Raw genomic sequence first — 27944 nt, forward strand, 5'->3', positions numbered from 1 at the left:
GGTTCGCGATGTGTAGGAACCGAGGGCGAGCAACAGGAGAAATTATCCTCGATATTCAAGACGAGCCGGGGCTCACGGTCGTATATATTCACGAGAGATTTCGACGAGATGCAGTGGCAGATTGATTGCTGACGTTTCGTCAAAGCGATGCGACGACGCGAAATCCGAACGTCACAGTTGGTTCAGACGACTGAATGAGGGATCGTGAAGAGCGGTCGGACCGAGATTTTGGCGAAGCGTCTTGCTATTAACAGGAGGACTCGTTCCACAACGACGGCAGAGTTAATCAAAAACTTTGAATGAGTCGAGTGAAGAGGAACAAAAGGTGTAGGAGGTTGGAGTCGAAGGCTCGAAGCGGACGGTTGCGGGGAAAGAATCAGACGAGTCGAGCAGTGGCAAGTGTAGCGTCACCACCCAAAGTCCTGTTAGGCGCGAAAAGGCGGGTTAGCAACAGACACAGATACCCAGACAGACAGAGCACGTTGGGACTGTACAAAGCTTTGTTCTATCTAGGAACGAAATAACGATCGCCTCTTTGGGTGAGCCGGCAGCTGTCAAACTGCGGGAGATTTGCTGGGTCTTCCACGGATCACTGGTACCAGCAGGTGATGGACTTTGGATAGTGCAAAGTGACAAATATATAGAGATTAGAAGACAAAAGGGAGTATATAAAAAAAAGAAAGAAAGAAAGAAAGCAAAGAGAAGAGCCGAGTGAAGCGGAGAAGAGTGGAGAGGAGAAAATAGGACAGAGTTGTAAGAGGGAAGAAAGTCACGGGAATGGAGAAGTCGGAGAGTTGGTTCTTACCACGCTCTCTGTCTCTCACTACAAGTATTACTCTCTCACTCTAGATCAACAATCTCCGGGTCTAAAGCTCAGCCTCGTTAGTCCCAGATTGTCGGGTTCAGCTCGAACGAATCAATGAACAGCTCGATAAAGCTCCGAATTCCAATGCCAACTGCCTCTTGCCGGGTGGTTGCTTTTTGTGGGCCTGTCGCTTTCCTTCCCGATGTAACAGCACCATATTGGCAGTGCTATGGTCAAGGTTCCCTTCGTCTTCATCGCCAATTGCTCTAGCCGTTTCCGTCCGGTCGCAGTGGAGGATTTCCGACTGCGGAAATGCACGATCCATCTTCGCTACTCTACCTTTATCTACGGAGCACTGGTCCTCTCACTCGAGCATTGGCTAACTTTTCCATACTCCCAAAATGGTCCTGGAGCTTGAAATACGCTGCGCGATCAGAGTTCATCCCGGTCTCCAAAGTATGCGACGGGTGATCAGCATGATACATACGGGCATCGAGTCGGATTAAATACCGCGATTAGTGAGTTGGTCCATGCGAGACAGCTCAGAATACGGGGCAATACGACTGTATGGAGTACGTTTTCAGCTTCCGTAAGGGCTCTCCACGGACTAGCCGGGCAAGAAATTCCAAAGCAGCTCGATGTCAATTTGGAGGATGATTGCCCACCTACCCCGGATCGGCCATTAACCATAAACTGCGAATCAGGGCGCCTTGTATATACCCGGCATCAACGTCCAATCACGACGAGGACGGACCTGCTTATCTGCACGTTTTAGATGATTCGGCCGCGGTCCACGGAGAATTTCTTGCTGCAGCTAGCCGCCCGAACATCTTGATACGACAAACCGCTTTCCATCGGGCGTGGATTGTCCATTTTGCCTCGTCGCCGTCTGAAGTTGAATACCTACCATGAATTCCGTGGGCTCTCATACTCTCGAATACCTATCCTGATTAGAATGGCTCCAGTGAGTTGGAGGCCTATATCTGGCACGGTAGCCACATGGTGATACTTCGTTCTTGGCAGGTAGTAGGTTGCCGAGCTATAGATTTAAAGATGCTCGCTATGAAAATATGCTGCTATGAGATAATCATGGTGATGTCTATCGTATTGCGCGTCGTCGATGCCGAATCGTCGAGTCTTAACCATAGAAGCTACACACTCCGGCTGTCCTCCTCACACTGTTTGCCACTCCCAATGTCAACCTCGGAGACTTCACAAACCATAGATAACTGCGAGCCAAATCAGGATTGTCCCAGATTCGACTTTTTCCAAGAATAGACCAGCAACGGCCCTCCCTATTCCAGCTAAATCCAAGGCCATCAGCGAGAAAACAGGCAATATACATCCACGCAACTTTCTTTGACCCCCCCCCCATCGGTTGCGATACCATATCTGGGGTTGTTTGTCAAATATGGAGTAAGTGTGACTTTAGCCAAGGTTGAGAAGCAAAGGATAGTATACCAGCGACTGTATGGTCGAGTGCCCGTTCCAAAAGCCTTTGGTTGGGCGGAGAACAGAGGGAAAATGCTCCTCTACATGGCTTTGGTTGAGGGCGACACTTCACGGAGGCGATAGGGTGGTATGGCTGAAAAGGAGAAACTGGCTGTCTGTGCTGGGCTAACGGACATGGTGAAGGTATGAAGGGGACTTGAACAAGACGAGAACGAACAGTATATAGGTAAGGTGTCTTTTTCAACTGCAATATGCGAACAAACTCTGGCAGAGATACTCGACAGGTAGCGTGAGCAAAAGACCGCCGAACGATGTCTTCTTCTATGGTTATCCAGAAGACCACCAACCAAATTATAGCGAACCATTCGAGGGTCCAAATGCCGTTCGCGAGTTTCAAGACGCCTGCAGAATCTATAGCTACAACCAAGGCTAAGGCTCGATTATATTCACCCACAATGATTCGATCCCTCCCAACATGCTCTTGACCCATGGGCCCAATCCCAAAGTGGCCGCGAGTATCGACTGGGGTCCAATCTGGATGTTCCCTCTCCAGAGTCGGAATCTACTTCCACAACTCACCTCATCCAAACAACCCCGATCAAAGTACTCTGCATACTAATAATCCAGTAGCAGTTCCTAGAGCGATTATGCTGCCACCATGGCAAACGAAACCAGCACCGTACTTTCTCCTCCTCCTCCTACAGCTATCAAGAAATTCTCCGCTCCTGCTTCGGCCCCTAAACCGCCAGTTGTATCACCAACAGGCCCTGAAGGGGCTTTCCTTGTTGAGTTGATGATATACAACGGTTCGCCCTTCAAAGACCACTGGGCGTACTGGATATTCTCGCATACGAACCCTGACATTGGTGTCGCGATGGATGCAGCTGGTGATGTGCGGAGTGGTTTCGAGTTCCAGATAAGACGCAGTCTCGATTTATTCGATTCTTCGAACCAGCCATGGAAAAGGGTCCCCTTGCAATGGGTAGATGGAAAGCATTTTGATAGAACCAAGATGCTGAATGGTGGGGAGTTCAAAGTTGACACGGTTCCTGTCTGTGGTTTCGAAGCCAGCGCACACAAAGTCGAGGTTCCGGAGAAGTCTTTGAATTCAGTCGAAAAGATGGTCAGATCCAATTTACCTTTTAAGCGCGTTTATGATGGATCTGTCAACTAATCCGGAGATTTGCTTTTCAGGTGGATACAAGCAATGCTGGCAAGAAAATCCCACTGCGGAACTGTCAGACATGGATTGTCGAATCTGCAGACCAGCTCGTTAAAGACGGTATCTTTGACCAGGAGATTGCAACCTATCTTCAAGCAGTCCAGCAGTGATTTGTTTTCCATCGACCAACTTGCTCGTTGTGTCTGAAATTGGTATCTCTATCGGAGTTCCCTGATTGCTACTGCTCCTTTCAAATGGTCTCTCTTAGCTCTTTCTCTACTGCGAGCGATCGCGCACGACCTAGTTGTCATGGGCTTTTACTACTCGGGGCTCTGGATGTATATATGGGTGTGCGGTGTCCAGCGGGGGGGGGCAGTTGCTCAGAGTACATATATCTGGAATTGGGCTTAATAGGAACACACGGACCTGGCAGATTACGAACAGCAAACATGCGTGGCTTGTCAATATATACTTCCGCTGTTACTTTCTACTCAGATCCTCGCCTACTCTAGAGTATTACCCCACAACAAACAGGCCCAAAGAGAAACTCAAAATACCATATTCAAACCCAATAATACGTAATATACTTTGACCATCTCACATCATGAGAAATGGAAGTCCAGTGGTGGGCAAACTCGGAGTTATTTTGGCCAGCCTCGGCCCATGCATGACATCAGACGCAGCATGCTTTCCTTTCCCCTTTTCTCCGTATGCCGTATACACTTTTGTCTTTTAAGACGTGTCCATTGTTATTTTTATTGTTTCCTTCGGGCTGAAATAATCCCTGCACAATAACCCGATGCATAATACTCTGCAGGAAGCTGCATCTGACTCTGTTGAGGGACGGACTTTAGCGAATAACGCCATTGACGGTGAGAGTTGCGAGCCTTCTCCTCTTCCAAGAATATTATCACTCACCATAAGGAGCGGCACCTGATCACACTACCAATTTAAATTCAGTGGTGTCTTTTAAGGCGCACAATCAACGTCCAGAATGGCGTGCTTAGACTGAGCCGTGACCGACGAACGGGCTGAATGACTGCTGTACGGAGTATACTCCGCATACACCGCAGTATGGTCGCTCAAGCAGAGATGGACACGCCCGACCCATGACTCGAATCGATAAACCAATATGGATGCAGAGCTGACTGTTTTCGTATGCATGCCAGGAATGCTGTGCTTTGCACTCTGGCATTCTGGAGGTCTGCCATCTGGTCAGACGGGTATATGAACGTCGACCATCCCGACAACTGTAAATCCTACTCCGGCTTTTGGATTTCTTTTTCCCTTTCCATGCTCCGTCCCTGTTCCTAGACATGGGGTTCAGCTTTCTCTCTACCACTGGGGCCCTACTAGGTCTTGCTCTGCTGCACCTGGTCCATGCAGCAACTTTTTCCCCCCTTCTTCCTCCAGCATATCCTTTAGCGGTTCGCAACCCGTATTTATCCAGTCCGTTCTTGTAATTATTCTCCATTTTTATAGTACCAACGTGACTAACTGGCGTAGTTTGGCTCCCTGGAGACTTGGCAGCTAATTTGCCAACTGGATCTCCGAAATTCTGGTACGGAAATGACTTGACCTGGTCTGTCATTGCACGTGTCAATGGCCAGACATACAGTCTGTTTGGCGTCTCCAATACGCTTGACGGGCTGCAAGAAGCTACCGTGACTACGGCCAACTTTACTTCGACGCACAGCATCTTCACCCTGGAAGCCGGGTCAAAGACGTTCACGCTGGACTTTTTGTCTCCCGTGTCGCCTCAGAATCTACTGCGCCAGTCTCTGCCATTCTCCTATCTCACTGTTTCTGTGAGCGGAGGATCCAGTGAGTCGGTACAGATATACTCGGATATAGATTCTTCTTGGACGGGCAAACCCGACAATGCGGAATGGCGGTTCTCAACCAACGGCTCGACATCTATTTACCATGTCAGCCCGGCAGATGCTGTTCCCTTCACCCAGAATACTGAGAACCAAGCGCTTTGGGGCCAGGTTCTTTACGCCAGCCGTCCATCGAGTCAGAGCACTTTGTCGTCTGCTTCCGGAGCTCTGTCAACCATTCGCTCCCAGTTTGTTCAAGATGGCTCCCTGGATGGCAACAACGCAGATTGGGCCTCAGACGGAGTTGTGGGCTTGGCCCACGACCTGGGTGACGTTTCTGGAACGGCTTCTGTCACCTTTGCCATAGGTCATGTTCATGAGGAAGCCATTGATTATCTGGGCGATACACAGACGGGATATTACCGGACTCAGTACCCAAGCGCCGTGTCTGCTATTTCGCACTTCCTGGATGACTACACGGACGCTGCAAACGAAGCAACGACAGTAGACAACTTTATTCAGCAGAAGGGGGAATCTGCCCACAGCTCCAACTATGCTGACATTCTTGCACTGTCTCTGCGACAGACGTACGGCGGAATTGAACTTACCGTGCCGAATGACTCGCTGGATGCGAATGAAGCCCGTGCGTTCATCAAGGAAATCTCCAGCAATGGGAATATTAACACGGTGGATGTCATATACGCGACCTTCCCCGTACTCTACATCCTCAGCCCTGATATCCTCAGACTTCTCATTGAGCCGATTTTCGACTACATGGAGAGTGATGCCTACAGCGAGACGTTTGCCGTTCACGACCTTGGAACGCATTACCCCAATGCGACAGGCCATGACCCAGATGGAGAGGATATGCCAGTCGAAGAAAGTGGCAACATCATTATTCTCACATACGCCTATCAACTTGCAACCGGCAACACTGATCTTACGAGTACCTATTCCTCGCTGCTGGAGCAGTACGCCCAGTATCTACAAAAGGACGGCAAGTACCCTTCAAACCAGCTGTCCCTCAACGACGCATTGGGCCCCATCGCCAACCAAACGAATCTGGCCATGAAAGCTGCCGTGGGACTGGGTATCTACGGTAGGATCACCAACCAGGATGACTACACCACCCAGGGGAAGTCTATCGCCCATGCTCTTTATGAAGAACGTCTGGGTACGGATGCAGATGGCACCTACTTCACCATTCAATACGGAAACGACACTTGGTTCCTGGTGTACAACCATTACGGCGACCTCCTCTTCGATTTAGACCTCTTCTCCGACGAGGCCTACAACGCCACAACCAAGTTCTACCCCACAGTGCGCAAGGCAGCCGGCGTCGCGTTAGAGGGCGGTATCGACTGGGGCCAGACCAACTGGCAGGGCTTCGCCGCTGCGACTGTTGACGGAACGACGCGAGACCTGTTCATCTCGGACTTGCATGCGTACATCGCCAATGGGCAGAACCGTGCCCCCTTCTCGGATCGGTATTGGGTCGCAGACAGTGGTGATAACGCTGCCGGAGACTATTTCCGGTTCCGGGCACGGCCGACGTTGGGGAGTCATTTTGCTCTGCTGGCTTTAGAGGGTGGGGACCAGTGGTCTTCGTATATTTCATAAATGGTTTGTGGTGATGGGGGTGAGGTGCGGAGTACATATGTCGGGACCAACCCGTAGACCATGTACATAGCTTAGTATTATGATGCTATGAACATAGTGATGAACATAAGTAGGGCTTCTGAGCTTGAACATGACAAGTAGACTTCATATAAAAGCATCGAGTAGACCGGATGTACGTACCTGGATTCTGAATTCTGAATTCTGATCCCCTCGCGTAGTGGGTTAGCTTTACCTGCAAGGAAGAACGTTGGACCGACCAGGCATGTTTCGCCGGTTCGATGATATAGATTAGTGTAAGCACGTTTAGATAGACAGGCACTCAAGCACTATGATCATTGTATACAGCGGGAATATATCACCTTATATCGTTAAAAATAGATTCCTCCATATAGACATCGTCTAGTCGCAAGTTATCGATTCCTCTGTTCCCCGAATCCCACTTCATTATGTGCCCCTCTCGGCCCGCCGTTCTGAATTACCCTTCACACTAGCCATCATGGAGCTTCTCGATTCTCACTCTATTTGAGAAAGGATAGGGCCTGACTTATCCTATCTACTGGGAATTCTGGAGGCGGATCAAGACATCAGGATTGCCAGGATCGCCGCAGCATTACCCGGACTTTGAAGCGTTCACTCTAGAAAAGAGCTGCGGTCACACCAAGTTCAGAGAACCTTATTTGTGGCCAAATACCAACCAGGCGGATCTGTTGAAGCCAAAGTTGTTTCCTATCTTAATATACACGCTCACCACGCACCATCTTTCTTCGCAAGGGCAGATTGGGATTCGACCCTTTGGGAAAAAGGTCGGGAAATCCCGGGCTAGCATTCCTCAGCATATATACTATGATGTTTACGGGGAGGAATACACCGGCGACTTAAAGGGGGTTGTTCTCCTGGGAGGAGCATCAATCCTCGGTGAATTGGGCAACTAATGGACGAGGCACCATTCCCGGTCATGGTCTGCAGATTCTCGAGGCACAGGAGCGGGTCTATGATTTTCTTTCGGCGCGTTGCCGGGACCTGCACGATATGAGCGAGGAGGACTTGCTAGGGGCTCCTGTTCAACCGGAGCCTCCCCGGTTGTCCAGACGTCCAGTCTACGTTTACGGTAGACAAGCGCAAATACAAGGTGTCCTCGACTCTGTTCTCTAAGCCATCACAGACTGCCCAGCCGAGTGAAGACCCATGGAACACTTTCCTGCATGGGATGGGCGTGACCGGCTTTGGGATTGAAAAGCTGTACGGCTCCATATGGCAGTTCTCGCCCACTAAGCTGGACGTGGAACGAGCGATTTAGTTCCATGATCCTCATTCTATTCCGAATATTCTGTTTCGGGTGATGAAGCGGTTTGGACGGCGGTTAGCGCATGCGTATGAATGGCATGGGGATATGTTTAAAGCTGGGGCAGTAATGTACGGCGTTAATAGAGCTAGATAGTGCAGTAGATCCAAACGCGGAGGATCCACGGGCGCAGAAATTTCAGTGGACCAGGTCAGATAAGGAAATGAAAGATATTCGTGCAGATAAAGGATATTCTCTCTTATCGTGATAGTAGGATCGTAGTGTTGTTCCTGTACCTGTTCTGCATCGCTCAATTTGGCAAACGCTGCAAACGTCGGTGTTCATGCGGACAAAGACTGTGGGTTCTTACCCGACAACTCTGAACCAGAATTTTCTCCTTCACTCTTAAGAAGACTCACCTTTTATGGCATAGAGCCCTGCAAGACATTCAAGAACTGTCGCAAATAACGCGCGATCACATCTCCCACCGCCGCAACCTGTCGTCTCCCTTCCTCATCTCCGCCGTCATACTTGCAGTTCGTCATGGGTCGCCAAATATCCCACGGCCGAGGAGGCGCAGGTAAGTTCCTGGACTAAGAGAAAAGGATCTCTGATGATTTCCCTTTTCTGGATGCGTTGCAGCTGCTAATAATGGATGCTCATCGCAGGAAACATTTACTCCAGAGAGCATAAAGAACAACCTACATCAAAGAAAGACTTCGTGACTCCCACCATTAAACAAGACGTCTACACCACCGGCCGCGGCGGCTCAGGGAATATGGTATACAACGACCCGGAGCGCCCAGAGATTGCGCGCGAGAGTCAAGATGTCGAGACGCCACCGCTGAGAGTCGAGGAGGCGCCGCATCATACTGGACGGGGTATGTCCATGTCCCCTTTTATTTGGTTATGGATCGACGGGCGACATTGGAAATAGATATGGGATAAGGAGACTGACGGGATCTGACAGGTGGTGCCGCGAACGCATACGTTCCCACGGCAGACGAAGAGAAGCTGGTGCGTGAGCAGGAGGAGGAACAGTTGCGACGGGTTTACACTGCTTCGAGGGACCGGTTGAAGGATGTGCTCGAGTCGCAGGAAGAGAGACAGTCGGATGCTGCGTCGAAATAATCGGTCGGTTTTCGCATTCATTGAGGCATGCTTTAGTTTTCGTTTGTGCTTCTGATGTGATGGGTTTCCCAACACAGACTTATCGGGATGGCGCTGGGGATTGTTATATTTATACTGTGCTTGGCTGTGTGACTTTTCTTTTTTGTTATCTCTGAACGCGGCCCTATTGGCTTGTTTAATTGGGTATGGGTTATGGATTAATGAGGTTCCAATGGGATTCTTTACGCTTATCATGTTGCTTTCTGCATTGCTTTTTCTGCAAGTGCTCAGAGATCCATAATGTGCCATAGATATGCAATAAGCAAATGGTATCACTAACAGTAGGCTCAAAAACGGCTCAAAAACAGCTCAAAAACAGCTCAAATAAGAACAAACGGTCGTCACTCATAAATAGGAATATAACACCCAGTCGCATCGATAACCCAATCAATAGACTGTCTCCATTCAGCATCCAGCGTCTGTCCGATGTCTTGAAGCACCCGGTTCCCCCATTCTCCCATCCACCAGTGTCTTCGTAACGAATGCATGATCACGGCAAAGTGCGCGAGGATCACCAGTGCGAATGGCTCCCGTATCCTCACCAGCTCGATAAATCGGGTCGGGATAAACCATATCCAACGTATTGCGATAACCGTGAGCTCACCGCCCTCTGCGAGTCGCTCCAGGGCAGTGCTCAAGTGTTGTATCGTGGTTTCATAGGTGTCTGTTTCGTGTGTTTTGTCTCGCGTAGCTAGTATCCCGTTTCGCCGTCGGAGGGACTGGATTGCTAACCGCGATGTGTCGGGCATCTTGGGCCTGACTCCGTCTTCGCGGATTAAGGGGCATAGCTCCCCTCCTCTTACCCGATCGATGACTTCGGCCATGACCACTATCGACTCGCAGACTCGCTCAAGCACGCGACAAAACTCATCCAGCGCAGAGCGGCCCTCAGCAGGATCTGTCAGGAGAGGCAACGCAAGATCATAATAAATCATCACGCAGGCTAATGCAAACATGGCGTTACAAGTAGACAAACTGCGATTATCCTCCAATCTCCGCACGGCCGAAAGACCACCCATCGCGCGATTCTGATGCTGCTGCGCAATCCTCACTCGCTCCTCTCGTACCCTCCCACCGCTACCGCACGCTCGGTCGAGCGACGATAGCGCCAGGAGACCGTGCATCAGGAATGGGTGCTGTACTGCTTCTTGGGGGACGGCTTTCTGCCATATCCCCTCAACGGTGCTGTCTCGGGAGACGGAGCGGTAGGTGCTGTTGTGCCAGTGCATTATTAGTTCTAGGTCGTTGATGTTGAGCTGGTTGGTTAGACAGCGGCATAGGGATGTTGATGCTCGACTGGGGTCGGTCATTGTTGGTGTCTTTGCTATTGACAATTGTTGAGTGGATGGCCGAGATTTGGACCACGATCGTGTAGAGGATGGGTGGTAGGATTGGTGATTGAGGCATTGGCGTTCATTTCGCTGGGTTGGTTAGCATGGTCGTAGTGGTAGTGTAGATAATGGTTGACGTACCTTCACTGTCCGTCTACCCTTACAAGAACAGTCCTGTCGCGACGACTTGCCATGCATTAAAGACATGTCTAGTCTGACAGAATAGAACAAGTACACTTTTGACTACTACGAGTCAGTTTGACGGACCATTTAATTCTATATTTTTTCTATCACTCTAACACCGAAAAACTGGGCCACCGGTATTTAAACATGGCCTCCCCTGGAACTAATGAAAATCATCGGCTAACGAATGCATCTGATCTTTTAGGTGGACCGGAAAACTCAGCAAGTCTCTCACATAAGGCTGCTGACTGACAACCCGATTGGTTTCAACGTCTTACCCAAAGTAGTAAATGCTTGTTGTGTGCGGTCATTCGCACTGGAATATCATACTAGAAGGATATCATGACTATTGGTACACACTCTGTACTGTCGGTGGCGCCCGACAGGGCCAAGTTCGCCAATGCATAGGCATGCATGAATAGAGTCCTTATTATCCTGATCCGGTATGTCGTGAAGACCCGAGTTGGTTGAATCTCAGACATGTCATTTTTGACGAACCATCGGATAAGATGCCCAGCGATTAAAATAGCACCGCGATACGAAACTAAACCTCGGATCTTGCACTATCAGACTCTCGTATTCTCCCACCAAGGTATCGCTTGACTCCAGATCTACTCCGGACCGACCGCGCGATGATCCAGTCCCCAAAAAGGACAATTCAGTCATACCGGATTGAGAAACTGGGATCGAGCCGAACAGAAGGATGGGCTGTCCCAGTTCCAGTTCCATGTCCCACCCTCACGCACGCCCCCCGGCCCAACCTAAAAGGGGGGGGAACCGTACAATCATGCTTTAACCTTTTCGGGTTATAAGGCTCCTTGGCCCGAGTGCTGGCATTTATTGGGCGACCTTCGATGATCATGATTACGCCGGAACAATTTTCACATTCGCTGCCGATACGGAATGGACCGCGACCTGATTTTGGGCATTTTTGTTGTACCACCGGACTGATACCAGGCTGGAGCAGATCATTCTTCAGACGCCCCCGAAAAAAGGTCAATCGCGAGGATCATGGACTAAGCGATATGGAGGTGTATCACCATTGCAAATCATTGAAGTTTATGCCCGACTATTGGCATCAAATTAGCAGTCGCAGATCTGCTTTTGGAATCTGCACCATTGCGAGAGTCGATGATTGTGTTCTTGCCTGTGCCAGTTTTGCGTTAGCCGACGATTACTCGGTTTCAAGCTAATTGCATTGGACACATGCAGTATTCTACGTAAAGTTTTCGTGGTGCGTTTGCTAGCTGACATCATCATCGCCAAATTCGTACCGAGTACAAACATCGCTATCGCCAATCCTATGTCCGAGATCAATACGGGGAAGCCCCGGGCACACACGAGTCCCCGACCGCTTCCCCCTGAGAGCTCACCACCCCGAAGCGACCGCCCAAACGACCAAGACCAGGGACACCGGGAAAGATGTACAGGCACCTCGTACCCTACCCCCAAGAACTGGCAGCCCGCCAAGCTAGCCCACACGCCACAATGGGTATACTGAGGAAGAACTTGGACCGAACCTGCTCCACTGCTGTGAAAGAAATCCAACAAGTGCCCTCCGGCCTGGCAATCTGGCCCAAGGATGGTCTAGGCCTGCACCGTCTAGCAGATTGGGAAAAGGCCCTGGAATGCCTCGTACTAGGAGCCAAGGCCGAAATCGAACAGAAATGGCGCCATCTTTGCCCTACCAAATGCGCCACAAGTCTACACTGGCTATGATGGGGCCCAAGTGGCCCTAAGTGAACAAACGGCCTTGGAGGAATTCAAGCTACAGACAAGCCTCTCTCCCCTGAAATTCTATCTTTCAAACAAGAACCCACAATCCAGCACTCTCATCATGGCAGTCCCAGAAGACCAGGCTCAAGCAGTCCCTAAGTGGATCTATCTATTTGGAAAGAATGTACAAACTAAGCATAAACCCTTCCGAACCCGTATAGAGCAGTGTACACGTTGCTGGGACTATCACAGCCGCTGGACCTGTTCCCCCACAACCAGATGCTGCATCTGCAGCGAAAGAGATTGTACTGAAGACACCCATTCCCCTCCTGATGAAGAGGAAGCATCTGACTCATGTTGTACCAATTGCTGCGGCCTCTTCCTAGCAGAACACTCAATTGTCCCATCCGACCTACCGTACAACAGGGAATCATCCAGAAGCTTTTCCAGACCACAACTCATTTCAATCAGGAGAGTAGGTGCGCGCCAACACATGCTAAAGGACCAAACTGACACAACTGAGACCCCTGGAAACTTGGGATTCCCGCTTACAAGAGAACAGTCCCAATCATGTTAGATAGACTATCTCACCTACATATCCTCCAACTCAATGTCGGTCGGAATTGGGAAGCGCATTAAACTGCGCTCCAAATAGCCTTTGAAAATAACTGCCATGCAATGTTAATTCAAGAACCCGTGATATTTACAGATCGCTCCCGTCGACTATCAAAATATCATCCATCGTTCCACCAACTCGCCCCAATTGAGGACTGGTCAGAAAGACCCCGAGTCCTCATTTATATACTTAAACACCCACACCTGAAAGCAGAACTAATCCCTTTCGGACCAACCTCCAGAGACGTTCTGGCTGTCCAAATCACTACCCCCCGGAAAGCTGCACTCCTGGTCAATATCTACAATGCTCCCTGCGGTGCAGTTGCTGAGGGACAAGGCTTGGACTCCTTATGGCACGGTCAATCCCATCCCACCCCTGCCTGGTAGCCGGGGACTTCAATATAACACCCAGCATGGCAGCCTTCTGCCCAACCCTCCCCAAGAGCAGAACCCTTTCTTTCTTGGACAGAATCTCAGAATCTCACCCTTACACTCCCTCCACATTCACCAACATGACAACAAAACATGATTGACCTGACTTGGGCCAATGACTCAATGCTAGAACGTGGCAATCATCAGAGGTGGCTACAGACCTCTCTCGCTTAGCAGATCATGAACCCATTATATCAACCATCAACTGGGACGCTCAATGTACTCCCGAAGACGTCCCTCCCTTCCGCTGGTTTACCCACAATGAGGAGCGTTTCCAAAAAGCAATCCAAGGAGAGCGAGGACATCTGAACAATATGGTCTCCACCTTCCTTTCCCACCCTTCTGCCCAATTGGACAAGCTCGCAGTCAACCTCATACAGGCAATCTCCAATGTTTTGGAAGTCTCCACCAAACGAGTTTACCCCCGGCCCTGCGGACACAGGTGGTGGAACGAAGACTGCACCAGGGTTGTCAGGACCTTTCACAGAGCTGCACGAGACCCAACTTCCACACCAGAAGATATAGGTGAAGCAAAAAGACCCTCCGCCGTGTTGTCCGGCACAGCAAGCGGCAGTTTTGGCGCTCTAAAGTTGAGGAATTCACGGAACCAAAAGACATCCTCAATGCTGTGAAATGGAACAGAACTGAGAGCTTTCTGCCCATCTCTCCCATGAAGGAGATCAACTCCATGTCTCCACAGATGACAAGGCAAACTACCTGGTTCGCGCACTCCTGCAAAAGGCCTCTTGCTCCGAAGACATGGAACTTAATCTAGAACCTATCAACAACCCCCATCTGCCCTTCCCTGCCATCTCGGAAAAGTACATTATGCGGTAGTCAGGCCCCAAAATAGCACCCCAGGAAAAGACGGAATGTCCACACTCACCCTCAGGAAGGCATGGCCCACCCTAGGCCCTTGTCGTCACATCGTTATACCGACATTGCCTGGCCCAAGGTTGGCACCCTACCCCGTTCTGAGACGCCTCGTTGGTAGCCATTCCAAAGCCCGGGAAAAGAGACCGGGGCTCTTGCCGGTCATACAAGTTGATTGCTCTCCTGTCAGTTTTGGGAAAGGGCCTAGAATGGCTCATAGCCCGCTGGATGGCATGGATAGCTATCAAACATAAGGTCCTCCATGCGCAAAAGTTTGGTGCCCTCCCTCTCCGTTCTGCTACATCTCTGCGAACCGAACTTAGAAGTGAACCCAGAAGATGACCAGAGTTTTCTGCAACTAGCAACGGCTATCGCTCGGACATTATGTCTGTTTGATGAGTTTTCGTTCACGTCTTTGTAGCCAATAGTGGCGAAACGAAGCATACGCGCAGCTCCCAACCTGGAAGTCTAGCTTTGATGACACCCAGTCTCCAGTCTCTGAAGCTGAATCGCTACGAAAGATCCTGATTTGGATTTTGAAGCTTCCGGTCAACGAAAACGCGGTTTTAGCGAGGTTATTTCATCGCCGCTCCAACAAGCGGTACGCCGGGCAGGTTCGCGACATATTTCACGGTCAGACGGTCGATATGGGCAGCATAATGCATGCTTTTGTACCCAGCAGTGTCTACTTGGCCTGCAACAGCGTGATCTGCTCGAAGACGCCTGCCCGCATGTGGAGCTCCATAGGCTACACCTTTCAGCCGGCCACGTAGTGTAGTCCGGGGCGACATGTAGATCGCCGCAGCTTGGCGTTGAGAGCCCGCTGATTTATCTTTAAGAGCTTCAATGGCTGAAAGGACCCTTCCTTCCTACCCTGATGATTTTTGACGTCTTTGACTGCGTTTCGGTGGCATGGTGGGCGGTTAAAAAAGGTAGACATGCGTGGTGGATGCGTTTTTGATAGGGGCGACTTGACTGGGAACTACGTTACTAGGCTGGTGCTTACGCATGGATGCGCGACCGTCTTACCCTCTCGGAAGGCGAGCAATCTCGGGTGGAGCTGCAAAGCCGTCCCAAACGCCAACCAAATTTTTGACATGGACATGGACAAGGGCACATTTCTCCCCGCACGACCTGCCGTTTCTCGTTAGGGTTTCCCACTATAGACGGCCGATATTTACCTCCTTAAGCTTAACTCGGAAAGTCGCAATGAAAAAAAAAAAAAAAAGCAAAAGCAATGTGTCCAATGGCGCTCAGTCCTAGCCCCAGAATACCCAGCTTGATTCAATTCATTCGACTTATCGGAATATATCCTGGATAAATGAAGTGGTCCCTATTGATTACTTGAAGAGACCATGCTGAACTTTGCTTTTTGGCTTTTTTCCCAAGACTTGCTCGCGCAACTCAGTTGTTTCGACCTCCCACTTCAGCCTCATCTTCACCTTATGTGTTTCCGGGGTACGCTGGCCAACTGACCCTTGAAAAAGTAATGAAATTTTAACTGATGATTGAAATGTCGGCAGTCTAGACCGATTATCGTCACAGGTGTTTGGGTTAATGCAAATATACTGTTCTTCCCAAAATGGGTCGTAAAGAGGCCGGCTTCTTATCCATCCCCATGACACCAAAGGATTCAAATTCCGACAATCCAACCTCGACCGGGCCTGTTGCTGGCCCGGAACGACCCAAATCTGTCCTAAGTTCTCGTTTGTGGGGGATTGCTTATCCATTACACTTGGTGGCCCTGGGTCTGACGGTTGCTGTGCTCCAGCTGAGCTTCCGCGAGGTCTACTTCGCGGACGTTGGCGCCTATGGGTTGCTGGGCGGCCTGAATGTGAATGAGGCGATCAAAGGAATACAAGTCGCCGCCAAGTTCCATGAGATTTTCATGGTCGCATCCCTGGCTGCTATCGTTTCCCACCTGACCCGGAGCTGCCTGCTTGGGAAGCGAGGAGTGCCTCTGGGTTTGGTTTCCGCGCCGTTCAAGGTCGGCTCGGCAGATTACATCTTCAGTCGAGAGTTTTTTGGTAGTATCACTCGGCCTTACGGCCTCTTCTCGCTCGGGATTCTATTGACCACGATCGTCATGTTAGCACTTGGGCCCGCATCTGCAATGGCACTTGTCCCCAGCATTGGTTGGTGGGAAGTATTAAACCCTTACTCCGGGCTCGACCGTCCCATCTGGATAGGTGCTCATCCCGAAGACCTCTGGCCTCAGTCAATCACCCCAGAGCCTGGAGAAACTTGCACCGTAGAAAGTATCGTGGCATCATGCCCAGCAGCGGGGTTCAGAGACCTCCAATCATGGGCAAGCTCCAACGTCAAAACAGGTCGTCCTGCAAATATTACTTTAATGGAGCCAATGAGCGGGACCAGGCGACGGTTGCAGTCCCAGTTTGAGGATCCGTCAGATGAGACATTGCTGAGTTACTTCCCTCGTACACCGGACCTGAATAATGTGTCCACGAGTGAACGCCGTGGGTACGAAATTTATCTAAATTCAGCGGGCATAACAACCCTGACCACGACGGCTAGTCACTGGGTAACGTTATTACTGGGAGGATTCTGGACCTACGCTAACACCATGAACCTGGGGCTAATTAATCGATCTGCCCGACCAAAGTTTAAGATTGACAACGCTCCCATTTATGAACCGCTTGTGAGTGTTCGATGCGCTGCATATGACTATCGTTCAAGCCGCGAGAGCCAGGGATACTTGACAGCTCCATACGTGAGGAATGCCTTTGGGGCCACTGGTCTCACCGACTATAACAACATTGGCTGGGCTGTCCCTCAAACAGCTTGGAACTTTTCCCGGCCTCTAAATTCCCTGAATTTTACATGGATTAATGTGCAGGCCCTGGGTGTGAATGCGTCTATTGGTGGCCTGTTTTCTATCCCGTATCCAAATGTGTTGTCGAATGGGACGGCATTGCAGGAAAGCGTGCTTCTTCCCTGTACCGTCGAGGCGCGTTGGATCGCGAGTGAGCTGGTCTATGATCCCATGTCGTCAGACATTCTCTCGGACAATGTCACTGATCCCATCAATTTCGCACATGGCCATCATGCCGAGTACGACGTCTTGGACAACGCCGCAAGATTCGGAGCCTCGCCGATTATCAACATCACCGACGATTGGGCCAACCAATTGAATATCCCTGTTAGATCTCATTCTATTGTTCCTGGTGATAACACTTCGATAGCCGGCCTTGCTGAAATGTATTTGGCGCGAACCTTTCGCAACCAGTCTCTATATACCTTTGTCACCACACCGGACGCTCAGTACCAAGTAAATAGCTCTGTCTTTACCCGGGATCTGACTCAAATGATAGGGACAGTTCTTGGGCTCGCAGTCACCGACGGCCTTTCACGCCTCCGTTATGGAACCCGGGAACTGAACGTCATTTACCATCGCAATTCGACCACTACCAGCAGCAGCTCTCTCATTAGCCAGGCGGGCCCGCAAGGCAGGGTTTACAACGATACTCATGCCTCCAATCTGTCAAGCAGCTTGGCGGCCAGCGGCTCCTTCTACAATCTGGATGTTCAACGCTGGGGCTACGGATACGGGCTAGAAACCAAGGCTTCGCGTTTCAGCGTGTCGATCTTGATGTTGTATGGTTGCATAGTCCTGTGCTATATCACCTGGTTTAACATCCAAAGCTACGCCCGCCCGCGTTCCGACTGGTCCTTGATTACGAACAAGTGGTCGACCATCTCGGAGATGCTGGCTCTGGCAATCAACTCGCCGCCGTCCACCAAGTTAGATGGCACATGCGCTGGAATAGAAGCCAAACAATCCTGGAAGCAGATCATCCGGATACGAGAGGTTGAAGACAAGCACCTGGCACTAGTTGTCGGAGAGGGCCGAAATGGACATCCCCGAGTTCAGCGCAATGTTCAGTATGGAGCTCTACCCTCGGTTCCAGTGCGGCCTATACCTAGGGAGGCGGAGCAAGATGAGCGTTAGTTTAAGGCTACGAAACTAGTTTCAAGTTGATATAATGATTGACTTTAGCATTGACGTGCAGTCTCATGTGCGTTGAGTTATTGACCACCAAATGGTACAGAAATACACACCTTCACCCGTAAGGTTTGCATAAAGGTAGCCACCATCTCCTAAACTCACTGGAGCGCCTGTCCTCATCTTAGTTGACTTGCGTACCCAAGCATATCTCAGAAACAAAAGACGCAGCATACAACTAGCCTTGATTATAGCAATCTTCGCCCCGTGCCTCTAGTTCAATCCGCCCAGGTATTTCTTCACCAGAAGAAAGGAAAAAGCACTTGTTTTGGCAGAAGGCTGCGGTCTTCATCTGGGTCTCTTCCCAAGACCCTGTCTCCTGCTCGCAGTTGGCCATTTCCATACGCAAACACAGCAGGCGACCCAAGAAGAAAAAGGGAGTTTTGAAGGCAGTGCTCGCAACAGTTGACGCTGGGTTGGGAAGGAGAGTTCATTGAGAGGCGTGACAAGAGACAGGTGGCCAGGAAAAGGAGAGAAGGGGAAGAGAAAAAGTGACGTTTTATATAGTCACCCGGGGAAGCCTGTAAGAATCAGAGAGCAGCTTGATTTGGCAGCGAGGATAACAATTTTCGGCGGCAGTTTGATAATCGGTTGAAGAGGTTCGCAGGGTAAGCCAACAGCACCAGGGTGCGGTGCTACGAAGAAAAATGGGCTTGGCAGGTGTAGAATAGTGGCCGGATCACGTGTGTGAATCATTAAAGCAGCAATAGTCGCTGAATAGCCGTGTGGAAATGACGCCGTAAATGGCTTCACTGACGGTCATTTTCGGCGTCGATTTCACAGGTGCTCACATTCTGAGATATATGGCTACGTCTATGAGAATCATCAGGGATGCTAGCAATTGTTCAGGAAGGAACTCACTCGTTGAAAGCACTTACCCTTTGGGTATTTGTATGATGGCTCCTTCCCACAGTCGAGAACAAGCACAAAATGGCAGCTTTACTGCTCTTTGGGACGATGGCACTGTCAACTCTTGACCATGGCGCTCTTCAACAAAAAACAGAGACTATGGCTCAAAGTCCTCTGTCTTGTGTACGCATTGCTCTTCTTCTACTATCGATACCAGTCCATTCGGGACCCAACATCCCACTTCTTCCAACCTGAGGAAGGATATCGACCGCGCTACAGCGTTGCCAGAATCCAGGAATCTCTACACTTTCTGTCATCATCCAACCATTCGTCCGTCCGTCCAGCTTCAACCGATCCTGTCCTATGCGTCGGAATTGTCACTGCAAAGCGTCCGTTGGCGCAGAACCTCAATACTACAATTGGCTCGCTACTAGACAATCTGTCGCAAGAGCAACGGTCGGAAATCGCGGTCCATGTGCTCTTTGCGCATGTCATCACTTCTGCTCATCCTGATTTTGGACAACCGTGGGTTTCACAATTCGTCGATCGGGCGTTTACGTACGAGCAAGTCGACGTGCCAATTGCCACTCTGAAGCGCTTGGAGCACGAAAGGAGGGTATCAGAAAAGTCTCTTCTTGATTATCGTCTCACTCTCGAATCGTGCTATTCACAGACCAACAGTTCGTGGATCTTAATGCTCGAAGATGACGTGGTGGCACAAAGACATTGGTACGAACGCACGACGCAGGCTCTTCAGACTGTTCAAGAGTGGGAGCAACAGGGGAAGATTAGGCAGTGGCTCTATCTGCGTCTGTTCTATACAGAGAAGTTTTTGGGTTGGAATATCGAAGATTGGCCGGTTTACCTGGCTTGGAGTATATTTGCCATCTCTACGACCGCGGCGTTGGGAATCTGGGTACGACGGCACGTTAAATCGTGGCAGGGCGTTTTGACCAACTCGTTCTTGGTGGTGGTATGCTTCATCGGCGTTCCCATGGGAATCCTTCTCTACTTCCTCGCAGGCCGCATGACTGTCCAACCCATGAGACCGGGAGTCCATCTCATGAACCAACATGGCTGTTGCTCGCAAGCGCTTTTGTTTCCACGAAAACAGGTCCCGTTAGTGAGTCGCTATCTTGATTGGAAAAGGTGCGCTTCCCCGGGACCAGTGGACAGTGTGATTGAGATGTTGGGTGACCAGGCGGGTATGGACCGGTTGGTTATTTCGCCATCGCAAATGCAGCATGTCGGGGCTACTTCGTACAAGGAGAATCGGCCTTCATATCGATGGGAGGGCATGTATAGTGTGCATGGTGCTCATGGAGTGTGGAACGTCGAGTTCGAGGGGCAGTCTTAGTTCAACTGTATACGAATTAGTACGAATGATAATGAATTCCAAGTTCACAATGCGTATTGTGTATGGCCTGGGCATGATCGACAATGAGTGTACTCTGATATTGTGGGGAAAGCGTTGCCTCGGCAGGACTGAAACGTCACCGACAACCGACGAAGCCGAAGTATACACATATTTATAGAGATGGTTTGAAATATTCACTATCAAGCTATCCAGTACACAACCATGGATGCCAATCCACATCCAATCTCAATTCCACCATCCTACGAAAGCCTCCCTGTCACCGACATCAAACTCAACCATCATCCTCCCAACTCGCCCACGGCCACCCCAATTCTCATCGTCACCCTGAACCGCCCTGAAAAGCACAATGCCTACACACAAGCCATGAGCAGGAGCTTGGAACGTGTCTTCCGGACGGTCGACATCGACGACCGCGTCAAGGTTGTTCTCTTGACCGGCGCCGGAAAGACGTTTTGCGCTGGCGCAGACCTGGACATTGGATTCAGCGGTGCTAAACAGATTGACCCAGAAGTATACCGGGATAGGTAACCCGTCTCATTCCACTATGTAAAGAGATGCCGCTAATGGTAAACAGCGGCGGCCGCATCGCCCTCGCAATCCACCGCTGCCGCAAACCAACCATTGCCGCAATGCAAGGCTCAGCAGTCGGCGTTGGGATGACAATGACCCTCCCCGCTGCTATTCGCATCGCCCATACAACATCTAAATACGGCTTCGTTTTCGCGCGTCGTGGAATCACCATGGAGTCCTGCTCGTCGTACTTCCTCCCGAGACTCATTGGACATGCTCGTGCTATGTATCTTGTTACTACAGGGGGTGTATTCCCGCCTACGTCGTCGCATTTTGGGCCGTTGTTTGCGGAAACGTTCGCTGAGAAAGAGGCAATTCTGACGAGGGGGATGGAGATTGCGAACGATATTGCGGAAAGTACGAGTTCGTTGGCGGGCGCGTTGAATCGGGGGTTGATGTGGAGGGGGCCTGATTCGCCCGAAGAGACGCATTTGTTGGAGTCGAAGGTTTTATATCATATGTTTCGGGGGAGGTAAGTTTCTTTTCTTTGGTGCCTGGATTGTATGACTGGGTGCTGATGTGTGTAGGGACCAGAAGGAGGGCGTAGGGGCGTTCCTGGAGAAGAGGAAGCCGGAGTTCAGGGAGACTCTAAAGGAGGATGCTCCCCAGGAGTATCCTTGGTGGTCCGAGGTTGATATCGAGCCGAAGACTAAAGGTGAGTCTAAGCTATAATGGAAGGAAGTCAAGTAGATAGCTGTTATTCGTTATTTTACAATAAATACGCTGGTCCAGCGCAATCAACAAACCGACTCAGCCTCGCTCAAAAACATGACTAGAACAACGGAACAATTAGGAACCTAAACGATAAAGCTGCGCCTCTTCCGGTTGTACGCTCTCTGATCCTTCAACCACGACCGGTATCCCTGTACACTGCCAATCTTCTCACCGTAGTAGTCGGGCACAGGGTTCGCAATTGAGTTGGACGAGGGGTCGACACGGAAGCGGCGAATGCGGTCGAAGAACTCTTTTTCTTTCTGCATTCAGTTAGCAGCCGTACAAATCCAAGTAGACGAGTAACTCACCCTAGCAAAAGCAGCAGTGTATTTCCGGTTTACCAACGACCAGAATCCATTACCAACAAACGGACCCAACAGCCACCCCACCGCACCGCAGGCCATCGTCGACATACCCAGAACCACAATCGGGTCCAACCCCATCACCTGCGCTCCTAGGGATTCAATGTCCTGAGTCGAGAGATACTGCACACCGAAAACAGTAGTAACAACCGAGGTCATAGCAGATGACGCAACAGAGTACCTCCGACGAGTAGCCCGCAGCTTGAAAAACGAGTTCCAGTCCAACTTGGCTTCGTTCGTCGGGGGCGCGGAGGTCGAGTTCGCGCGGACCATGGTCCGGAGCACGCATGAACCTGGTAGTGACTTGTTCTGCGGCCGTGGGTATGTCTGGAGGAGCATTGAGGACTGAATCGTGGGTGTGGTCGTTCGGGTCGAGGTGGTGCTGCCCATGCGGACCTGGAATGGGGTCTTCGGGGAGGCCAAGGCTGCGGGCGAGATACGGCCGCGCAGCATGGCGGTGCGCATCGGAGCACAGATTGAGACGGCGTTCATTTTGAATGAAGTGTGAGGAGGTTGTGAGAGCGAACTGTCGGGGGGAAAGGTCGAAAAGATGAAGCCGGAGCTGTGGAGTGATTATGTAAGCGGCGAGATTGGGTTGAGTTCGACAAGAGATTGACAAAGTATAGGCTCTTGCTTACATACAAAGTAGTACTGTCTTAAAATAATGGTCAACAGAAAGTCCATAGATCTATGTTGCTTTTGGATTGCTTGTTTCTCCTACTTCAGGCACAGATGGACGTCCAACAAAGCACGTGACGTCACACCCTTCTCGGATGCATAAGTACCCCAGTATCGCCATGTTTACAGTGTAGCTGCCTAGAAATCGGAGCAAGGGCAGTCAGCATCAACTTAAACTGCTTCTGACTATTATCCGGAAACTATCCATGGATAGCAGCCAAGAGATATGGGGTTATCTAGGATGTCTCATTGCACTACAATGAAGCGAAATATGAGGTGACACTAGTAATGTGATGCATTTGCCCTATACTCAGTGGAAAATGCAGGCTAGGAAATCTAGCATATATCGACAATGCATATATAATGCAGCGCAATGTTTAGCTAGTAACAGGTTAATAGTAGTATGTAAATTAACAGGGACATCCAAAAAAGTGAGTGCGGTTAATGACCGCCATTCCGCTTAACCTGGCCAGGGTATGCGCGAGCCTCAGTGGCGGTGCCATAGCCGTTGACCCGGCCATACAGGTGCTTTAGGGTCGCGGTACTGCCTGCCATGACGATGGCACTGAGGACAAAGAGGCCAAGACGGCCTTCAAAAGGCACTTGGTCGAAGATGGGATAAGGGTACCTGGGGGGTCAGACTCAAACTACTTGGATTAAAAGACATCTGAGCTCACCAGCCATTGAGCTTGAAGCACCGTTCAATCCACACCCAGTATCCCACAGCGAAGGTGCTGGACAAACCAAGAGCCGGGACAATGTCGATAGTCCACGGGGGAGAGAAAAATAGCAGGTCGATCAACAGCACAATTGATGGGATTGCGTGGAAGCTAACGTCTGCATGTTTCGGTTAGCCATAACGTCTCCAACTACGGGCAGTTTTTCTTACCGGCGCTGAGCGGGATCACGGCCCATTCAGGAATCACCAAGCGTTCGTCAATCTAGAAATCATAAGCGGTACTCATAAAACAACAGCAGAGGAGCTGACCAGGCGCAAACTCCAGTAAAGAAGACTAATGAGCACTTCCAAAGGAGCACTAAGGATGGACAAAAGGTTCTTGACCAAGAAGAGTCGGGCCGACAACGTCACATCCGCCAATACACCGAATAAAAAGGTCAACGTTGCCAAAGACAAACCGATAACCGTGAGATATTGAAAATGCCATCCGTATGCCTCGTTACTAGACCGATGTCAATGTGTTTGCTACTTTCCGGTTCCTCCCGGTATAGACGACCACTCACGCTCGATTGGGAAAATCGTGCATACTAAACAATTAGCATTCGCCTATCGTCTCTCATGATCTAGCACAAAGGAGACAGCATACAACTTGAAAGACCAGCAAAAACTGGCGAGTCCGGCCAACTGGAACCAGCAGAGTCAGCCATGGATCAAGCACGAAGAGACAACAATGACATACATGGACCACAGCCGAGAGTCCTCGGGAAGGGCTGGACAGCCGTTGCAGGGGATGTTTTAGATAATGAGGCATTCTGTTCGTTTCAACAATTAAAATACAAAATGAGAGCCGTCTATATGTGTCTAAATTGTGCAGTCCACGTCAAGAACTTCGCCTTGTTTTCAGCGCTGGTCAGCTGACTATGAGATCACATGCTCCCGGATTTATTTTGGCACCGACATCCGGACACCACGAGATGCTCGCCACCGATAAACACAAAATGATTCGAATCCCACATAGTCGCCAAGCTGCTCGGCTTATTTCAGTGCTTTGCACGGAGGCTACTCGTCATTGGACATCCGTATAATGGCACTGATTGCACATCGCGGCCGACGTCCAACCACCGTCGCCGGAGGGCGTTATCATGGACGGGCGGTTCTCCCCGGCTTTCCCCTCGTGTCAATTGTCTCCGCTATGGAGCTGCCCGGTGGAGGAGAACAATGCCATATCAGGCTGCACGGTTCTCGGCAGAAGCATTTAAGTCTATCCAGCACCTGAAATCTGGATTCAGAGACGCTGTTTAAAGAAAATACCAGACTGCATTGCATGTGCAGTTCCAAAAGTGGATGGAGATCTTACTGATGTTGATTATACCTGGGATGCTCTGTGTTCCCGATTGCTGTCACTCTGGCTGGTCGTTATTGCAGTTATCTCACACCCGGTCTTTTTGTCTGTTTCTTTGAGAGTAATGCCCCGTCCAAGAAGACCAGGCGCGCCGGAGCCGAAGCGCAGGAGTCGAAATGGCTGCTGGTGAGTTGTAATCCTTGTCATATGAAGCGCATGAAATTAACGAATGATAGGCCCTGTAAGTCTCGCAAAGTGAAATGGTATTCCCCCCCCCTTGCTAAATAGTCCGGTCTAACAGATGCAGCGACGAAGAAAAGCCCTCCTGTTTAAATTGTCAGCGACAAAATGACCAATGTGATTATAGTATCAAACTAAACTGGGAGGGAAGGACTAGGAGAAAATTTTCGGTAGAACTTCCGAGTCCCGTGTGCGACAGTTCGACACATATTTTCTCGTCTGTATCACCTCCGGCATTTCACCAGTCACTTCCTAGTGTCTCGGAGGCGGAGAATATTCTCTGGGAGGAGAGACTCGCGCACACCAATCCAAGATCTCACAATAGAGCTCACAGTGGGAGCAAGGAACCTATCTCTAATATCCCACAACTTGAACATGCTGCCTTTGCGGACGTGGACTCACCAGTAGAGATCAACGACCTCTTACAGGTACAGGATGTGACCATCTCATGGGCAAAGAATTCACCACATTCGAGCATTGTCTCCACACTAAACAACACACCGTCACTCGTAAATCCTATTGAAGACAGCTCGTACCCTTCACCGGCAGAAACAGATGCTGCGTTCGATGAAACATTCTTCAACAGACGAGCGCAGAACCCGTCATTTTCTCATGCCCAGAAACCTGGGCCAGCATCAAACTCGCAGTCTCCATCGGGAGACATTTACTACCCTGGTATACCCATTGACTTTCTACTAGATAAGCCGGAAGACCACAAGGAAGATTGCTCATTTGATCTTGCCACTCCTGAGAAAAGATGGCATGCGTACCTGAGGACGGTCACGGATAATTATGGCCTGGACTACGGTCGCCCAGATTTAGATTTGAACAAGAACGATGACCATGCAGCTATTGATGTCAACCGCGCATTGCAATTGATCAATCCGCAGTGGCATTCTCAGGGGGGTGTTGAGCCCGAAATAAGTCTCAACCAGGAGTTGAAGTCAAAGAATTGCACGTACTACGACTCACCGGTGCCCGTGGACATCCCACGATATCTATCACCGCTGCCGATGAATCTGTTAAAGAATCCAATCAACTTGATGTACTTTCATCATTTTCTCAATCATACAGCTAAGATGCTCGTTCCACATGACTGCGGGGATAATCCATTTGTTTTAGTGTTACCCTCTAGTGAGTTACACGCAGAATGCCGTTTTAATTTATACTAATTATGCAGTGGCTGTTGCGGACTCTAACCTGTTGAATTTGACACTGGCCTACTCCGCAAGTCACCGTGCGCGATACCTAGGACATGCAGAGCCTGCAAATCGCATTGCTGATTGGGTTAGTGATGTATTTCCAGCTTTGCGCTATGCCCTGGATAACCCACACACAAGTATTACCGAGTCTCACCTAGCAACGGCTGTTATGCTTCTTTCCCTGAAGATTATCTCTCCCAGCACCTTCGAAGTCCCAATTCCATGGCAGAGTCACCTCAGCCTCGCTCGTGGTCTTTTCCAGGCACATGCGGAGCATATGGTTTATCCAGGGAACCGTATTGGTGCATTTCTAGCACGGTGGTTGGGGTATATTGATATTATGGGAACTTTGTCATGCCGCGACGGTGGTTCGCCTTTGGATATGTACTACTCAGTTATGAATGCTTGCTCTACGGAAGGGGGGCATGATGAGTTTTCTGTTGACTGCTTTACCGGATTCAGTCCTCGAACAGGTGCATGTTTAATCCGGCTAGGAAAGCTAGTCCACCGATGTGATAGTGAATGCTTCGATGATATGGGCATGTTTCGTCTGGACTGGACAGCATCTGTGGACATGATTCTGGAGGCAAAATCTTTGGTCATGGAATTCGAAGCCTTGCGAACACAGGTTCACGTTAATGGTAGACATTATCGAGGATCACCCACAGACCTACTGGCAATGGATCGAGCATTCTGCTGTTCTGCATTGCTGCACCTTCATCGTCGAATTCTGAGTAGTTCTCCGTTCTCCCCTGCTGTCCACGAAGCGCAAAGTGGTCTTCTGAATGCCCTAGCCCGGATTGAGCCCGGGGGATCCACAGAGGTAGGAGCGTTGTTTCCGCTGTTTACTGCCGGGTGTGAAGTGCGAGACGCCAAGGAACGGATGGAGATCTTGGAGCGGTTTGTGATACTGGAAACAACGGGAATGAAACAGGTTAGTCAGGGTTATACCGAATCGAGATATCTGCTAATACAGTATAGATACAAAATGCGCGCAGGCTGATGCAGCGGTGCTGGGACGAAGACTTGCCATGGATTGCTCTGGCCAAAGGGGAGTTCCTTGGATAGTGTCATGTGTGTACATTTTTTTTATTATAAGTAATCTCATTAGAATAACAAAGATACGGAGGAGTAAGCTATTTCCTTGCCAATATTTACTGTTTCACTGACCATTTACTCAGGCCATGCTTTGATCGTTTAACACACCATAAATAATCATTATAGGAAAGAACATTGCCTCACACTTAAGTCCAAAGCAGTTTATACTCTTTCACTGCTAATAACTCTTTCCATGTACTTCTTTATATTTCCTGTACACTTCTCTAGCATATAAAAACGGACTGTCTACCAACCTGTCTTTCCGCCAAGCTCGTTCCTCCCCCATATCCCGAAATGGAAGTTCCCAACTTGCTCCCCGTCCCCAGCTTTTCCCCCGCCAAGTCTTA

General features: G+C 50.0%; 10 protein-coding genes across 10 annotated transcripts; 7 read left to right on the plus strand and 3 right to left on the minus strand.

Annotated features, from left to right (window-relative positions):
• Positions 1-2915: 2915 nt before the first annotated feature.
• Positions 2916-3589, plus strand: EURHEDRAFT_516640 (uncharacterized protein; the record flags this gene model as incomplete). The annotated part of the gene is made up of 2 exons (XM_040786496.1): positions 2916-3380; positions 3452-3589. 2 exons carry the CDS (start codon positions 2916-2918, stop codon positions 3587-3589), a joined length of 603 nt encoding a protein of 200 aa, XP_040637413.1.
• A 1146-nt stretch (positions 3590-4735) lies between these two features.
• EURHEDRAFT_516641 (DUF1793-domain-containing protein) lies at positions 4736-6859 on the plus strand (the record flags this gene model as incomplete). The annotated part of the gene is made up of 2 exons (XM_040786497.1): positions 4736-4868; positions 4926-6859. 2 exons carry the CDS (start codon positions 4736-4738, stop codon positions 6857-6859), a joined length of 2067 nt encoding a protein of 688 aa, XP_040637414.1.
• A 1638-nt stretch (positions 6860-8497) lies between these two features.
• EURHEDRAFT_414148 (DUF3602 domain-containing protein) lies at positions 8498-9654 on the plus strand. Its single transcript, XM_040782344.1, has 3 exons — positions 8498-8721; positions 8810-9022; positions 9112-9654. Exons 1-3 carry the CDS (start codon positions 8685-8687, stop codon positions 9270-9272), a joined length of 411 nt encoding a protein of 136 aa, XP_040637415.1. The 5' UTR covers positions 8498-8684; the 3' UTR covers positions 9273-9654.
• EURHEDRAFT_144253 (uncharacterized protein) lies at positions 9463-11336 on the minus strand. Its single transcript, XM_040777774.1, has 4 exons — positions 11104-11336; positions 10943-11023; positions 10784-10878; positions 9463-10732 (listed from the first exon to the last, which is right to left on the minus strand). The coding sequence occupies exons 3-4, from the start codon at positions 10847-10849 to the stop codon at positions 9653-9655; spliced, it is 1146 nt and encodes a 381-aa protein (XP_040637416.1). The 5' UTR covers positions 10850-10878; positions 10943-11023; positions 11104-11336; the 3' UTR covers positions 9463-9652.
• Positions 11337-15724: 4388 nt separating this feature from the next.
• EURHEDRAFT_524563 (uncharacterized protein) lies at positions 15725-18431 on the plus strand (the record flags this gene model as incomplete). The annotated part of the gene is made up of 2 exons (XM_040786930.1): positions 15725-15919; positions 15985-18431. Exon 2 carries the CDS (start codon positions 16044-16046, stop codon positions 18429-18431), a length of 2388 nt encoding a protein of 795 aa, XP_040637417.1. The 5' UTR covers positions 15725-15919; positions 15985-16043.
• Positions 18432-19212: 781 nt separating this feature from the next.
• On the plus strand, positions 19213-20739 carry EURHEDRAFT_414155 (uncharacterized protein). The gene has a single exon (XM_040782345.1). It carries the CDS (start codon positions 19465-19467, stop codon positions 20689-20691), a length of 1227 nt encoding a protein of 408 aa, XP_040637418.1. The 5' UTR covers positions 19213-19464; the 3' UTR covers positions 20692-20739.
• A 174-nt stretch (positions 20740-20913) lies between these two features.
• On the plus strand, positions 20914-21954 carry EURHEDRAFT_379081 (enoyl-CoA hydratase/isomerase family protein; the record flags this gene model as incomplete). Its single annotated transcript, XM_040779136.1, has 3 exons — positions 20914-21236; positions 21287-21754; positions 21810-21954. The coding sequence occupies 3 exons, from the start codon at positions 20914-20916 to the stop codon at positions 21952-21954; spliced, it is 936 nt and encodes a 311-aa protein (XP_040637419.1).
• Positions 21955-22079: 125 nt separating this feature from the next.
• EURHEDRAFT_379082 (presequence translocated-associated motor subunit PAM17) lies at positions 22080-22850 on the minus strand (the record flags this gene model as incomplete). Its single annotated transcript, XM_040779137.1, has 2 exons — positions 22080-22256; positions 22305-22850. The coding sequence occupies 2 exons, from the start codon at positions 22848-22850 to the stop codon at positions 22080-22082; spliced, it is 723 nt and encodes a 240-aa protein (XP_040637420.1).
• Positions 22851-23477: 627 nt separating this feature from the next.
• Positions 23478-24526, minus strand: EURHEDRAFT_516651 (putative integral membrane protein; the record flags this gene model as incomplete). Its single annotated transcript, XM_040786498.1, has 7 exons — positions 23478-23664; positions 23714-23873; positions 23926-23977; positions 24025-24217; positions 24279-24302; positions 24362-24399; positions 24455-24526. 7 exons carry the CDS (start codon positions 24524-24526, stop codon positions 23478-23480), a joined length of 726 nt encoding a protein of 241 aa, XP_040637421.1.
• A 183-nt stretch (positions 24527-24709) lies between these two features.
• EURHEDRAFT_414158 (Zn(II)2Cys6 transcription factor) lies at positions 24710-27878 on the plus strand. Its single transcript, XM_040782346.1, has 6 exons — positions 24710-25243; positions 25294-25320; positions 25365-26431; positions 26478-27433; positions 27481-27630; positions 27681-27878. Exons 1-5 carry the CDS (start codon positions 25182-25184, stop codon positions 27565-27567), a joined length of 2199 nt encoding a protein of 732 aa, XP_040637422.1. The 5' UTR covers positions 24710-25181; the 3' UTR covers positions 27568-27630; positions 27681-27878.
• Positions 27879-27944: the final 66 nt, after the last annotated feature.

The sequence above is a fragment of the Aspergillus ruber genome, assembly GCF_000600275.1.
Source record: "Aspergillus ruber CBS 135680 unplaced genomic scaffold scaffold00020, whole genome shotgun sequence".
NCBI classification, from domain to species: Eukaryota; Fungi; Ascomycota; class Eurotiomycetes; order Eurotiales; family Aspergillaceae; genus Aspergillus; species Aspergillus ruber.